The sequence below is a fragment of the Tetrahymena thermophila genome (genome assembly GCF_000189635.1).
Source record: "Tetrahymena thermophila SB210 genomic scaffold scf_8254665, whole genome shotgun sequence".
Classification (NCBI taxonomy): Eukaryota; Ciliophora; class Oligohymenophorea; order Hymenostomatida; family Tetrahymenidae; genus Tetrahymena; species Tetrahymena thermophila.
Window position 1 is genome coordinate 306,047 of NW_002476432.1, and position 16,045 is coordinate 322,091.

The 16,045-nt window shown below is 21.3% G+C and overlaps 5 protein-coding genes across 5 annotated transcripts; all 5 read right to left on the minus strand. All coding sequences in view use genetic code 6, as the record gives it.

The window, feature by feature from the left end:
* Positions 1-61: 61 nt before the first annotated feature.
* Positions 62-1,296, minus strand: TTHERM_000225898 (porphyromonas-type peptidyl-arginine deiminase; the record flags this gene model as incomplete). The annotated part of the gene is made up of 2 exons (XM_012797269.1): positions 62-125; positions 314-1,296. The coding sequence occupies 2 exons, from the start codon at positions 1,294-1,296 to the stop codon at positions 62-64; spliced, it is 1,047 nt and encodes a 348-aa protein (XP_012652723.1).
* Positions 1,297-2,507: 1,211 nt separating this feature from the next.
* On the minus strand, positions 2,508-4,489 carry TTHERM_000225899 (transmembrane protein, putative; the record flags this gene model as incomplete). Its single annotated transcript, XM_012797270.1, has 2 exons — positions 2,508-3,745; positions 3,979-4,489. 2 exons carry the CDS (start codon positions 4,487-4,489, stop codon positions 2,508-2,510), a joined length of 1,749 nt encoding a protein of 582 aa, XP_012652724.1.
* Positions 4,490-5,396: 907 nt separating this feature from the next.
* On the minus strand, positions 5,397-7,019 carry TTHERM_00225900 (hypothetical protein; the record flags this gene model as incomplete). The annotated part of the gene is made up of 1 exon (XM_001014221.2): positions 5,397-7,019. The coding sequence occupies exon 1, from the start codon at positions 6,948-6,950 to the stop codon at positions 5,397-5,399; it is 1,554 nt and encodes a 517-aa protein (XP_001014221.2). The 5' UTR covers positions 6,951-7,019.
* A 1,400-nt stretch (positions 7,020-8,419) lies between these two features.
* On the minus strand, positions 8,420-11,134 carry TTHERM_00225910 (endoplasmic reticulum-intermediate compartment protein). The gene is made up of 4 exons (XM_001014222.2): positions 9,744-11,134; positions 9,369-9,690; positions 8,963-9,204; positions 8,420-8,898 (listed from the first exon to the last, which is right to left on the minus strand). Exons 1-4 carry the CDS (start codon positions 11,047-11,049, stop codon positions 8,735-8,737), a joined length of 2,034 nt encoding a protein of 677 aa, XP_001014222.2. The 5' UTR covers positions 11,050-11,134; the 3' UTR covers positions 8,420-8,734.
* A 669-nt stretch (positions 11,135-11,803) lies between these two features.
* Positions 11,804-14,300, minus strand: TTHERM_000225929 (transmembrane protein, putative). Its single transcript, XM_012797271.1, has 3 exons — positions 12,515-14,300; positions 12,103-12,344; positions 11,804-12,043 (listed from the first exon to the last, which is right to left on the minus strand). The coding sequence occupies exons 1-3, from the start codon at positions 14,293-14,295 to the stop codon at positions 11,874-11,876; spliced, it is 2,193 nt and encodes a 730-aa protein (XP_012652725.1). The 5' UTR covers positions 14,296-14,300; the 3' UTR covers positions 11,804-11,873.
* Between the last annotated feature and the right edge of the window lie 1,745 nt (positions 14,301-16,045).

The window sequence follows — 16,045 nt, forward strand, 5'->3', positions numbered from 1 at the left end:
TCATATTTTAAAGATTTAAATCTTTCTATTTTTGTTTACTTTACTTTCTCTTCTTATTATATCAACATGATAATCTTTTTAAATGGCCTTAATATGGGTAAGAGTCATAAAATAATTTTTTAGCTCTAATTAGAACAAAGAAAAAATGTAATAAAATAGTTTATAATCAAATTTATATTTTTGAATTGAACAAATACTTAAAATAATCTTTATAATGTTTATAAAAGACACATAAACAAACATTCAAATAAAAATGAAAATATAAATTATAATATTCAGATAGATGAGTGATGAATAAGTGATTTGTACCTACTAATACAAAATGTCTTGTTGAGTTGAACAGTGAACACTTCCTCCTCCATTTACAATATTGTCAATTGCAACCATCTCAATAGTTCTACCTGGGAATGCATTTTGCAATATTTATTTTGCATTTTAGTCTGCAGCTTAGTCGCCAAAGTTAGCTAAAATGACAGCATTATTAAGTAAGTAGAAGTTACAGTATCCTACAGCACTGCTATCTCCTTTAACAATTGTACTTCTCATTTTAGATGGATCAGGAGTTTAGATAGGAATAGGTATTAATTTTCTACCCTTAGCATCAGTTGAGCTTTGAATTATGTTAAAATTTTACTAAGTTGATGGATCGCTGCTATCCATATGAACCAAGACTTTACCAGGCTGAGCTTTTCCTATAAATCTTGCATAAAAGTCAATGTGTCCATCTGTAATTTCAGTACCTTTTACTCCAGGTACCCAAATAAATTTTTTGATTCCTAGAAGATAAGACAACTCCTATTCTACTTAAGACTTAGACCATCCAGGATTTCTGTTGATATTAAGAATACAGCTCTCTGCAAGAATTGCTGTACCTTCTCCATCTACCTCTAAGCCACCTCCTTCCATAACCAAGGATGTAGTTATTCTTTAAATTTTGTCATAAGTAGTAATGAAATTAGCAATATTTTAATCATAATTATGCTTTTATTTATTACCCCATCCATTAAAATTAAAATCAACTCCTCCAAGCTTTTGGTTTTTCAGGTCAAAAACAAAAGTAGCACCAGTGTCTCTTAACCATAAATCGTTTATTGGTTGAATTACTAAAGTAATAGGGAATTAACTTACAATATTTATATTTGAAAGTAAACTTTGTGCAAGCTGCTTAGTAGCATCTGAGTCAACGATTAGATTAAGAGGCTCATATTTAGAGATAGTTTTAGCAATCTAAGCAATTTCTTATTATACTTTAGTGAGATTAACATCCCATATAGAATAATCATTAGGAAAACCCATCCATGTTCTTTGATGAGGAGTGTCCTCATGAGGCATAAAATAATTACTTTATGCAAAAAGAGAACCTAAAATAGAAGCAAGTGCTAAGATAGTTTTTAAAATATTTTTTTTCATTATTCTTTAGTTATTTAAAGAAATTGTATTTTATTTAATTATTTTTAATCAAATATGTGAACACTTCTCAGTTATTTAAAGAAATAACTCAATTAATTTGAAGACTTAATTTAATTTTTTATTAGAATTAATCATCCTTTGTAAAAATGTTATAAAATCAAGTACACTTAAAACTAATGCGCATGCTTCAAGAAAATTCTTACAAAAATATAAATTTAATTAAGACATTTAATAAAGAAATTAATCTTTAACAAAATATTTATGACAATACTAGCTAGTAAAAACAAACAATTAGATTAATATTTTCATAAAAAATTTTCACAATACTTTAAATCTAAACTGTTTTTTTTATAAAATGTCTTTTATACTTTTATTAAATTATTACTATTTTAAATTTTTTTAATAATGTTTTTTCAATAATTTATTAAAATTTTTAAGAAAATTGAAATACTAATTTATAAAAAGGAAAAATAATATTTGATAATTTTAAATTTTATCAATTTTAAATACTCTAAATATTTAATAAATAATAAGCTTGTCAAAATGCTAACATTAATTTTTTAAAAAATTAACTCAAAATTTAAAAAAAATTTTCTGTTTTTTGATTAATTTTAGAAAATAATTAATTAAGATATAGAACAAAAAATTTTCATAGATAATATAATGCAGGAAAAGATTTATATATATTAGATCTTTTACCAAAAACTACCAGAATTCTATTTGCTATGATTTTAAATTTTATGTTTGTTGAGGATTTTAATTTTTCATATTGATTAAATGCAAATAGTAAGTAATTATTTTAACATTTATTTAATTTAAATGGGAAAATCAATTAATTTTTAAATAAAGATTCGTATTCTATTCAGAATAAATTTATCAATTGTATTCAGATCTATGGATAAAATCAATTGATCTTATTTAATATAAATAATGATGAAAAAAATAAATAAGAGCTTATTTAATTAATTAGAAATTTTATGTCTAAGTCACTTAAAATAAAACCTTCAACTTTAAAATTAATTTGTAACATAAAAGTATATTAGTTTATTTATTGATATAATTTAGTTTAAAGTATCTACATGGCTAATTAACTTTGCTCATGATTGATTAAGCTAGTTAGTTTCTAAATTATTTACTTGCTTTTCAGAAAAAACTGAAATAGATTTTTCTTTTTACTATTATGACATGTTAATACTTAAATTTGTTATTTCTAGAGATGGCTAAATTGTAACTTATTCAGGTTTAATAACAACTTCTTCGTTTTGTAATTCATAGAATGATTGAACTATTATTTTACGTAAATCCCTTATAGAAATGCTAATTCCTTTAATACTGACTAAAAGCAAATCAATTATTATAAGTACAGCTATAAACATATCAAATCCAAAACTAAATACAGTAGATTGCTTAAAAACAAATAAGAAATGAACTAAAACTAAGATTATCTAATGAGCAATTATAAATTTTCTTCTTATTAGCTTATCTTAATTCTGTAAAGGTTTAAAAAGTTAAATATAAAGCTCATTAATGATTTAAATTAAAAATAGAAGAGTTGCTTATGTTGTAGATGAGTAATATATACCGACAACGATTGAAGCAACTAGGATTTTTTTCAAAAACTACCAAACTATAAACAGTCTCTATGATGTTTTTTCATTCTAAAGTACATGATTAAATAAATAAAACCACTTATTTTTAATTTATTTAACAATAATAAAGCATAAAAAAATAGCAACTCCTATCATATAAAAGAATTACAAGAAGCTAAACGCTAATCCCGCTTAAGAGAGTTTGTTGGTGTCGTTGAAGCAAGAAAATGTATAAATAGTTTACATCATAATAGATTAAAAGGTTGTATAGAAATATATTAAGGGAAGACTAAACGTCATATATGATGTCCATTTCACAATGACTTGCTGATTAGAACTGTAATCTGGCTTAATTTTGTTAAGAATGCAAGTAATTATTGCAAAAAGTGTCATAAGAGATAAATACATCCAATTATTTGTTAAAGTGTTATCTGAGTTGTAGCTATCAAATAAAATTTTTGGATTTCCATTTATAGGTTATTGCTTATAGAAATATTTGTAAACTGAATTAATTATTGGAGGAAAGTACTTATCCAAATGCGAGAACTTAAATGATTCTAGAAATTAATCCATATTTCCCAAATTATGAGAATTTAAATAAAGAAGCATATTGTAGGATTATGCAGTTTCTACTAAAAGAAAAAGAAAGGTTCCATTTGCTCCCGCTATTGATGTTAATATTACAGTAGGGATGAATAAGCCTTAGATTACATAAGATAAAATGTTAAAAGAATCGATCCCAAAACCTTTTAATTTATGTAATTAAAGTTTCAAATAAATTTTGAAATTTTTGTGGTAAAAAAATTAAATAAGTGTTTATTGTTAGCTTTGATAAATAATCATAAATGTTTGATTTCTGAATGAATAAATGATTTTGGGGTTTAAGACTGATATTTTAATTTCAGGTTATAATTTATTGTTATGATTACTAGTAATAAATAATATAATTTAAAGATGGTTTCTAATTTAACAAAATTACCTGAATCTTAGCATTCAGATGTACCTGTATCTATTTAGCCTTATGATATGCACAAACATCTACCATAGTCGTGTCCTTAAAATTAGTCTAAATATCTACTCTTAGGACAAGATGTACAAAAACTTTCTTGACCCTTCTGCAAGCACTTCTAACATGTATAATGGCAACCAGAATCTATTACAATTTATTCTTCATCAAGCTTACGGCTCATGCTTTTATTCTTGTATTCTGAATTAAAACTATGTTTTATGCATTATGTAAGATCGTTTTCATCCTGTGTAAATTCCTTTTTACATTAAATGCATTTTGATTCTGTACAACTTTAGCAATTTATAGAACATCTTTTACAGTTCAATCCGTTATTGCTCAAATGAAATTGGTTTTCACATTCAATGCATCTACTCTCGTCTTAACTACATAATAAGCAATTTTTTATGCTACACCACTCTTTTGTTATTGCTTATCTAATTATAAGAGTAAGAATAAGCATTAAAAAAAGAGATACCCTCATTTTTTTCTTTAAAAATCTCTAATTTATTATTCTTTTAGTTTTTGTTTTTCTCTTTTTTTTTGAATTATTAGAACAAATTAATCAAAATAATTAAATATAATTAAAAGCAATTCTTCTAACACTATAAAAATATTATAGTACAATTGTGTTTATTAATGAATTCAAAAAGTAAAATCAAAATATCGAAATTTATTGATGGATGAAATGTAGTTTTAATTATTTGTTTGAATAAAAATGTAAAAGCTAGTTTCAAATAGTAATTTTTTAAGAGAATTAAGAATACAATTTTTTTTAAATGAATAAACTCTAGCTTAAGAAATTCATCATAATGGTTTTGATACCATCTTTTTATCTAGACTAAAATAAAAGAAAATTAATTAATCTTAGAAAAGAAAAGGTTATTTGGTAGTGCATAAAATCTAAAATATTCTCATAGATTTTCGAAATCAAAAATTAAAAGTCTAATAAGCACATGGTAATATAAATTTTAATTAACAAAAGGAAAATTAGATTATTCTATTTAAAAAGGCTAGACAGACACTTAATAACTAAAGATTATCAATTTCTTTATTCAATTTTTATATATAATAAATTTTAATAATTAAATATTTATAATTTAATAAATAAATAATAAAAATTTCATCTATAAAAATTATTTTATTTGATAAATATTTAATGAATATGATAAAATAAGAATAAATAAATATAGGTAAATAATATTTGGTTTTATTGCTTACTTTTAAATATTAAAATAATAAAACAATAAAGAAACACACACAATGAATTCAAAATAAAAGTATTAAAATTAGAAATTTCATAGAAAATAGAATGTTAAATACAAGAAATAGAAAGCCTTTTTAATTTCGAATATATATTTTTTTCTAGTAATTAATATAGGCATATTTAATCAAAATTATTTGAATTTTTATATCGATTAAATGTTAAGCTCTATTTGCCCACAAAGTCCAAAAAATAGTCTAAAATCTTTGTTTGTTTTAATAATTTATTAATTACTTCCAGCTATTTTCAAAAGGTTGCTTTTGTTAGGTAAAGTCTCTATTTACAAAGTACCTTCGTTTATTTGTATTTTAATTAGTAAAGACAGTTCTTGCTATTTTATAATAAAATCTCCATGCTAATTTTTTTAAATTGAATCCATATCCTAAGCAAGTTAGAATTAGTTTTCTATTTATTTGTAGACATAAGAAAAGCACATTTTCTCTTCATAACAATATTTTTTATCTTTTTCAGAATCTCTTATTAATCCAACTTCAAAAAGTCCATATTTATTTAGGTTTGATTTTAATTTTATTTTAATTAAGTATAAGGCATTTGGGTTTAGTATTTTGGTTGAATAGTAATCTATTTAGCTATCATCCGAATTATTATTTATTGTAATTTAACCAGAATTTTAATTTTTAGATAAAATTGGTTAATATTCTTATGGGTCATACTAAGATAAAGTCAACTCGAATTTAGATAAAATTTCACTCTTTTTAATGAATTAGAAATCTTACTTGTTTATCAAATCTTCTGGCATTTCAATTGAATTATTATTAACAAGCATATCTTATAATTATTTTATAGAGTTTTTTATTATATGGTTACTTTACTCTACAATTTATTTTGCTTTAGAAACTGCATTTTATTATTGTTTCTCTAAATTTATTTATGCATTTTCAACTTGCTGATATTTTTAATTTATTAATTTTAAATCTTATGCAAATTACTTTTCATTATCAGATTAATAGTCATCAAGAGATGCTTATTCTAAAAATTTAAGCTTAAATTCACTTAAGGATGAATTAAAAAAATCAGGGATTTAATTTATAATCCAATTTATTTAGTTAAAAGCATAATCAATATTGTTAAATTTGACATTTTAATCTAAATTTTTGTATTATTAGACTAAGTCACAGATTATTTATTAATTAAATTCTTTTTAGTTTTGAAATTATTCTATTATTTAGATTAAATTTTCTTACTTTTTTTCAATTGAAACATCTTAATTTATTATTTCTTTTAGCTTATCAACTTAGCTTATTTCTTTATAAGTCTCGATAATTTTAAATTAGCTTATTTAACTATTTTGAATAGAAGTTAGTAAGTTTTTTTTACATTGAATAATATTTTAATTTATGCTTTATATGAAAGAATCAAAGTATTATTCTATTTATTTACAAATTTTCTCATTTTTATCTTCGCTCTCGCTTATAATTTTAGATAATTTCCTTTAAACCTTGTCATCTTCCATAGGAGGCCAACTATTAATAACATGGTATTTTTAATAGTCCAAAATTTAATCTATTTTTACAAAATTTTGCAGCTTAAAATCTTTATCTTAAAAAGCGCAATCATCACAATAGTAAATAGATTTATTTTTTTAAATCCTATTAACTTGAATATAAGTGTATGGCTTTTTCTTATGCTTTTAGCATGACTCTATATTGATAATATCCATATTTTTCTTACTATTATCTTATTTTATTATGTTATTAACTATATATTATATAATCAATTTATTAATTAAATTGACTAGTTTTTTACACGTAATGTAATATAAACAATATTCTAATTAATCTCAACTCACTTATCTCAAATCAACAAAATAATAAATTATTTACTAGAAATAATATTTTTAAATATGGATTTAAATAATTAATAAGGCTTTTGTCAAAATAAAATAAGATTTGAAAGTAAAATTAAATTATAAAATATGGAATTATAAATACATTTTTGGATATGCTGATAGTCATTCTCACATTTATTTACCAATAGTTTTAAAAATCAAATTAAATTAATTATTGAAAATGAAAATAAATTTCTTTGTTTTGTCTATTACAATTATAGATTCTTTATTTTAAAAAATATATCTAAAATAAATAAAAACATTTCTCTAAAATTATAACTTTTATTGTATAATAATATCCTAAAATAGTCTAATATATATCTTGTTGATCAAAATATAAATTATTTTGATAAAACAAAATAGTTAATATTGGAAAGGTTTTTTAAATTAATTTTATTTTTTAGTTAAAAAATAAAAGATATTGATGCCATTTAATTTTGTTATTATTAATTTTAGAATAGCTAAAAATTAATTTATTTCACTAATAGAGTCCGTCTTTATATATTTTTTTGTAACCATCTTAGAATTAATATATATAGCTAATTAAGGAGAATGTAAATTATCATGACATGAAAGAATAGTATTACTAACATCCTTAATAAAAGATAAATCTATTTCTTCGATTACTCTAATACTAAAGGCAAGTTGCACAGCTTATTAATTTTTAAACAAAGGTAATATTTATTACTAAATTAAAAATTTATTATTTACAAAGATCTCAGGTTACATATTAAATAAATAACACCTCCGATTTGGTAAATACTCAAATTTGAACTATATTTAAATGTATTTTTAATTTTAAAATTAAAGAAAAAATATAAAAGTATTAAATGCTATTAAATTCAAAAAATAAATAATTAAATTTTTAAATAAAAAGCTTTTCTTGAAATTTTGAGAAGGAGGTTTCTAAAAATAATTTTATTTTTATATTTTTCATCAATTTATTGAGTTAGCAAAAAAAAAAATTATACAAAAAATAAAATTTTATTTTAATAATAACCACCAATAGTTTTTATTCATCATCAAATAAAAATAATTATGAAAATCTAATGGCAAAACGAGCAAAATATTTTTAAAAACTACTGTTTATCAATCTAAATTTAGGATCCATTTAACCATCAAAATATCTAAATCATTGATAAAAAAAATAAATGAAGGTTAAAATAAATATTGATATTTTTAATAATGCTCCTTCTAATGTTCTATTTCTCAGTCTCTATCTAATAGCATTGAATTAAACAGTCTCTGAAAAATGTCTAAATCTTTTAAAAATTCTATTAATTTCATTATTTTTTCTTCTTCTTAATATTATTACCTCTACTTTACTATTATTATTAAATTACATATAAATCTTAACAACTATTTCAAAAATTTTTAAAAAAATGACTTTATTAAAGTATTAAGGAAATTTAAATAACAATTAAGTAACAAGTACTGATTAACAATAGTTTTAAAAAAATACTAATACAATTATTGTTATTAATATTATTGGTTCTACTTATTATTCTTGAAAATAAGTAGAAATTAGATAATGAGATTGTTTTTATCTTTTTGTTCACAATTTATTCAAATATGCTGTTGATATTCGAAAGGAATTCAGTTTATATATATAACTTTCATTAATTTATTAGTAATGAAGATAAAATTCTTTTATCTAAGTTATCTAAACTTTAATTGTTGTATTGACATCTTTTTAAAAAGTCATTTATATATTATAATTATAATTCTTTTGATTATAACAGTTCATACTACTCTCTGAAGTGATTACCATATTTTTCCTCTTATTTTTGATTATATTGATATAAGGTAAATTTATTTATATTTAAATGCAAATAAAACAATACCTGTTTAGTTAGTAAGTGCTTTATTTTCCTTGTTTTAGTTTATTATTTCTACATCCATTCCAACAATCTATAAGGCAGCAAATTATTCTTTGTTTAATAAAATCATAATAGCTTTCTTTAGTAGTAAAATTTCTTTATAAAATGTGAAGAAATCTAAGCTATCATCAACACTCTTTTCAAAATCACTTATTATTTTTTATTTTAATCCTTTAGAAGATAGAAATTCCTTTCTTTTGATACACCTATTATTTAAAAAATGATTTATTTTATATCTAATATAAAAAAGTAATCAAAAAAATTAATTAATAACAATGATAAATTTTGAAAAAATTCAAATATTTTTTTGATTTAAATTTTTGTGTAATTGATGTTTATATTTTATGTATGATATACGAATTTAATTTACTTTGGTTTATAGATTATTTATTCAAGTTTTAACTGCATAGATTTATCATTCAACGTTTAAAAGTGCTAATTTAATTGCTTAATAGTATAGTTATTATATTTTTTACTTTTTTCTTAAACATTATTAAAATTTGATTAATCTTTATCTATGTTTTCATGTTTACTGAATACATATTGATTCCTTGTTTAGCTGTTTTTAGAATCTCTCATTTGTTACTAAGGTTGCTGAACTAAATATTTTTTTCTAAATATTTTAGGAGTTTAATCATTTTCATTAAATTTTTAGAGTTTCATTGGCATTTAAAAGTCAATACCCGAGCTATCTAATTTAATTTATTTGTACAATATTTTATTCTTAACTAATCTAAAAATTTACCTGTTTATTTGACTGATGTTACTGTATCTTCTTTTATATAATCTTAATCTGCAATCTCATCATTATTTTATTAAAATACTTTTTAGTTAGATTTTGGTGTTAAATAAGGAAGAATAGAATTTTTATTATTTTCTTCGGTATCTCCAATACTCTTTTCTTTAACTTATGCATCCTAGAGAATTAGATTTTCTTCAGTTTAAATGCTGGTATCAACTATTTTATTATGTTCTAAGATATTTAAATATGTTCCTGAAAAAAAATCCTTCATTAAAATAAAAAATATATCTCTTCTGATAATATTCTGTGCAAGCCTTCTACAATAAGATCCTAAAAGTAGCAATAAGGCTAAAGTACTGTTACAAAGTGCTAAAACCTCTGTAAATATTGGGTATTATATTTTAAAGTAAGTTACAGTTTCATCTGAAATAATGATGATTTGACAAAAACATTAAATACCTTTTGCTTATATCATTTAATCGCGGTTATATACTTAACTTTTCAACTAATATGAATAGGGTGAAGAAAATTTTTGTTCAGATTAAATTAAAAAACCTTATTTCACTTTAGTTTATTAACTCTATACCCTTATCTCATTATATGAGAAGGTATTTGCCTAATTAATGAAGGTCTAAGTTCTATATTAATATTCGATTTACTGCGAAGTTGTGTTAAATTAAGAAACTTATATTTTTACATTTAACATAAAAGGTTCTAGATTAATAAAATTATCTATTGATTGTTAATCTGCACAATTATCAGGAACAAAAGATTTCCATGAATCAACATCTTAGCATCTGAAAAGAAGCAAATTTATGTAAGAAAAAATTGTGTCATTATTTAATAATACCAAAGCTGCGCTAGGTATTTTACTAAAATCAAAACAATTTAATCCTTTTAATTCTGGATTTTAACATTTTATTATATCTAAATATATAATTTCATTCTTTGTACCATTAGTTAGAAGAAAAGCTCCAACAAATACAATATATGTTTTATTTTATTGCTCTTATAATTAATTTAAGTATTAACCATTGTAAATATTTAAATAATCAAACCCAAACATTTCATTGTTAACTTAAATATCAATATTTTATGATACATAAGTTTATGATATAAATTTAGGATCCATTTATCCAGTGAAATATTGGTAGGATTAATACACAAAATAAATGATAGTTATTAAGATAATTAATAATGTTAAAATTGCACCTAAAAAAGTCCTTTTTCTGAATTTCTGTCTACTAGAATTGAATTAAACAGGCTCAGAAAATAAGTCTAAACTTTTAAAAAATTCTACTAATTTCATTGTTTGCTTTTCTTTTATTCTTTATCTCTACTTTGTTTGCCTATTATCAATTAAATTCTGAATAATTTTTTCCTGTAAAAATTAAATGTCTTTTCTAAATTTAAAAATCAAGATTGTTTAGGAGTTCATTCAAACAAGCGCAAACTGAATAGCTAAATAATTTAAAGCAAAATGTAGTCATTTAAAAATTTGGAAGTCAAATAAAAAATTTATGTGTTAGCTAGCGTAAAATGTCATTTCAATTTACAATAAGTGAAATTTAATATTATAATTTATTTAAGATTATTTACAAGCTTTTAGGTGGGTATTTAAATTTTTTTATTAAAATTCGTACAAATTCATTTGTTTCCAAAAAAAAAACAAATAATACAAAAAAAAAATTTTATTTTAATAATAACCATCAAGAGTTTTTTTAAATTTCTTCATCAAATAAAAATAATTATGAAAATCTCGTGAAAAAATGAGCAAAATATTTTAAAAAACTGCTGTCAATTTAAGATAAAAAAAGAAAGTTAAAAACAAAATGAAAAAATTAGAATTTTTAATAGTTTTTAGCATTAAGTAATAAATTTAATTACTTCTCATCTGTAAAATAATTCAACTCTTAGAGAGAAATATGGTTATTGTTGATGGATTTTTACATTGTTTAAAACTATATTCAATATTTATGTTATTAATTTTAATTTAAAATTTATAAATGTTAAAGTTATTTATTCGAATTTAAAATATTTAAAAATCTATTATGGTTATTTAATTATATATAATTGAATACAAAAATTTTATGATAAATTTTTTCATTTATTTTATAAGATTATTTCTTTCTTTCAATTTTACTAATTTATTAATAATGAAGATAATATTCTCTAATCAATAACATCTAAATTTTATCTATTCTCTTGGCATCTTTTCAAAAAGTTATTAATATAATATGATTGCAGCTTTTTTGATTGCTATATTTCATATTAATCTTTGAAGTGGTTTGCATTATTTTCTTCTAGTTTTAATAAATAAAAGCTTAAATAAATAAAAGTAAATAGCTAAAATAATTAATACCTTTCTAATTAACCATTATGTTTTTTTCAAAATTTTGATTTAATTTTTCTATATCAATTCCTATAACCTGTAAAGCTGCATATTACTCTTTATTTAACAAAATCATTATTGCTTTCTTTAGTAACAAAATTTCTTTATAAAAAGTATAGAAGTCTAAACTATCATCAATTTACTAGTCAAATTCGCTAATTATTTTTTACTTCAGTCCTTTAGATTCTAAAAATTCTTTTCTTTTAAATAACCTATTAATTTTATTTATATTTGAATAAATTTTTATTTAATTATCAAAACATTTTTAAAGTCTATGTCTAGGTAATAAGAAAATTAAAGCTTTTGTTTTTGTAAACTTAAATTAGGTTTAAAATTTAGATAATTAATGAAATTTTTCAATTGAATTGTAAAATTTATTTACTTAGTTTTGAAGAGCAGGTTTTGAAGTTTTTACTGAAAAGATTTATCATTCAAACTTTAAAAACTTTTGTTTATTTGCTAACTATTGTTTTTGTTTATATTTTTTTCATATTCTTAAACTTGATTATAATTCAATTAATCAGCTTAATTTAACACATTTTTGCATTTAGGAGTATTAGAAATACCTTTTATGAGCTCATAATTGATATCTTTTACTTAGAGTTAGAATTGTTTTTGTTATGATTTGCTACTAAATACACTTGGGACTTATTCTTTTTCGTTTTCATTATCAATATGATTTTCATATAATTTTGTTTAATTTGGTGGAGCCTAAAAGATGGTATCCTTGTCTAAGTTTATTTCTTTCTTGATTATTTTGTCTTCATTAGTTCTTAAAGATTCTAAAAATTCATCTGCTTATTTAGCTATTGATCCAGAGTCTTCTTTATTATGATCTTATTTTACATTTTTTGCATAATTTGCCTACTTTTTTAGATTGACTGCTTTACCAGGCTTCGTAATAGACAATGGAAGTATGATATTTTTTTTGTTTTCATCATCACTTTTCAATTAATTTTCTTAAGTCTACTCTTCATTAATATTTTTCATTTCTTCAGTTTAGTTGTGAAGAGTTATAATCTTGTTATGTTATAAGATATTTAAATACGTTCCTGAAAAGAATTCCTTCATTAGAATAAAAAAAATATTTCGCCTAATAAGATTTTGGGCTATTTTTCTGCAAAATGTACCTGTTACCAATAATAGAGCTAAAACACTGTTGCAAAGGGCTAGAACTTCTGCAAAAACGGGATATTATATTGTGAAATAAGTTACTTACTCATCAACATTAAATGTAACTTAAGTCAAAAACTAATAACCAATCGTTTATTAAATTTACTTGCGGTCAAATGATTAGCTGTTCATTGTTTATGAGAAAGGACTAGAAAAAGTTGATTCAGATTAAACTACAAGTCCTTTCCAAACTTTAGTGACTTAATTTTATATTTTTAACTCATTATTCAATACCGTAGTGGGTGAATTTATAATTGTCTAGCTTTTATACTGATATTCTACTTGCTATGAAGTTGTGTTATATTATGAAATTTATGTTTTTATAGCTAAATTGTATGGCTCATAAGTAAGAAAGTTGTCTATTAATTATTCCTCAGCACAGTTATCTGGGACAAATTATTTATACTGATCAATATCATTGCATTTGTAGATAAATAAATTTAAATAAGAAAATGTTTAATCATGATTAGTTAATACTAAACTTGGATTAGATATTTTACTAAAATCAAAACATTTCATTCCTTTCAATTCTGGGCTTTTGCAATTGATTACATCTAATTAAATAATTTAATTATTAGCACCATTTGTAATCACATATCTTCCTACATATACTATGTAAGTTTTATTTTACTCTGTCTCTCTTTAATTTAGAAATTAACCTGTATAAACAGAAAAAAAATCAAAACCAAACATTTCATTATTTAATTGGAAGCTAATATCATTTGATACAAATGTTTATGACCTAAATTTAGGATCCATTTACCCATCAAAATATCTAAAAGATTGATAAACAAAATAAGCGAAAGTTAAAACAAATATTGATATTGTTAATAATGCTCCCTCTAATGTCCTATTTCTCAGTCTCTATCTAATCGCATTGAATTAAACAGTCTCAGAAAAAATGTCTAAATCTTTTAAAAATTCTATTAATTTCATTATTTTTTTACTTATTATTATTATCTCTACTTTACTAATATTATTAAATTACATATAAATCTTAACAACTATTTATAAATTTTTTAAAAAAATGACTGTATTAAAGTATTAAGGAAATTTAAACAACAAGTACTGAATAACAACAAAATAAAAAAATATTAAAACGATAATTAATTGTTAATATTATTGATTCTACTTGTCATTGTTGAAAATAAGTAAAATTATGATAATCAAATAATTAATATTCTTTGTTTTCATCTTTTCTTAGTAATTTATTCAAATAAATTATTGATAGTCATAGAGGATTAGTTTAATAAAAAATATTTTTTTTTAAAATAATTACTTTATTAAACATAAATAACTTTCATTAATATATTAATAATTAAGATAAAATTCTTTATCTAAGTTGTCTAAACTTTAATTATTGTATTGACATCTTTTTAAAAAATCATTTAAATATTGTAATTGTAATTTTTTTGATTATAACAGTTCATTCTATTCTCTGAAGTGGTTTCCATATATTTCCTCTTATTTTTGATAATATTGATATAAGATAAATTTATTTATATTTATAAAAGAATAAAACAATACCTGATTAGTTAGTAAGTGTTATATTCTCCTTATTTTAGATTACTATTTCTGCCTCCATTCCAACAATCTATAAGGCAGCAAGTTATTCCTTGTTTAATAAAATCCTAATAGTTTTCTTTAGTAGTAAAATTTCTTTATAAAATGAAAAGAAATCTAAGCTATTATCAACATTTTTTTCAACTTGACTTATTATTTATTATTTAAATCCTTTAGAAGATAGAAATTCCTTTCTTTTAATAAACATATTATTTTAATAATGATTTTTTTATAACTTCTTTTTAAAAAAAATAATAAATTATTAAAGATAATTTATATTAAAGATTAACTTTGAAAAAATTCAAATATTTTTTTAGTTAAAATGTTGTATGATTGAGTTATGCTTAATATAGGAGTTTAATTTACTTTGGTTAAAAGAATATTTATTCGAGCTTTGACTGCATGGATTTATTATTCAATGCTTAAAAATGCTAATTTAATTGCTTAATTGAATTTTGATACATTTTTTACTTTTTTCTTAAACGCCAGTAAAATTTAATTAATCTTTATCTATGTTTTCATGCTTACTTAAGATAGATTAATTCCTTTTTAGACTGATTTTGGAATCTTTTAATTGTTACTAAGATTGCTGAACTAATTAATTATTTCATTCTAAATATTTTAGGAGTTTAATCATTTTCAATTAATTTTGAGAACTTGAATGTCATATAAAAGTTAATACCTTATTTTTCTAATTAAATTTTTTTGTTCAATATTTTATCATCATTTATTCTTAATGAATCTAAAAATTTATCTGTTTATTTGACTGATGCTACAGTATCTTTTTTTAAATTTTAATTCTCATCATTATTTTATAGAAGTTATTAAAATACTTTTTAGCCAGATTTTGGTGTTAAACAAGGAAGAATAGAATTTTTTTATTTTCTTCAATATATCCAATACACTTTTCTTTAGTTTTTTCATCCTAAATAAAAAGTTTTTCTAAATTTTAAATGTTGAAATCAACTATTTTATTATGTTCTAAAATATTCAAATATGTTTCTGAAAAAAAACTTTCATTAAAATAAAAAATATATCTCTTCTGATAAGATTTTATGCAAGCCTTCTACAATAAGATCCTAAAAGTAGCAATAAGGCTAGAGTGCTGTTACAAAGTGCTAAAACCTCTGTAAATAAAGAGTATTATATTTTAAAGTAAGTTACACTTTCATCTGAA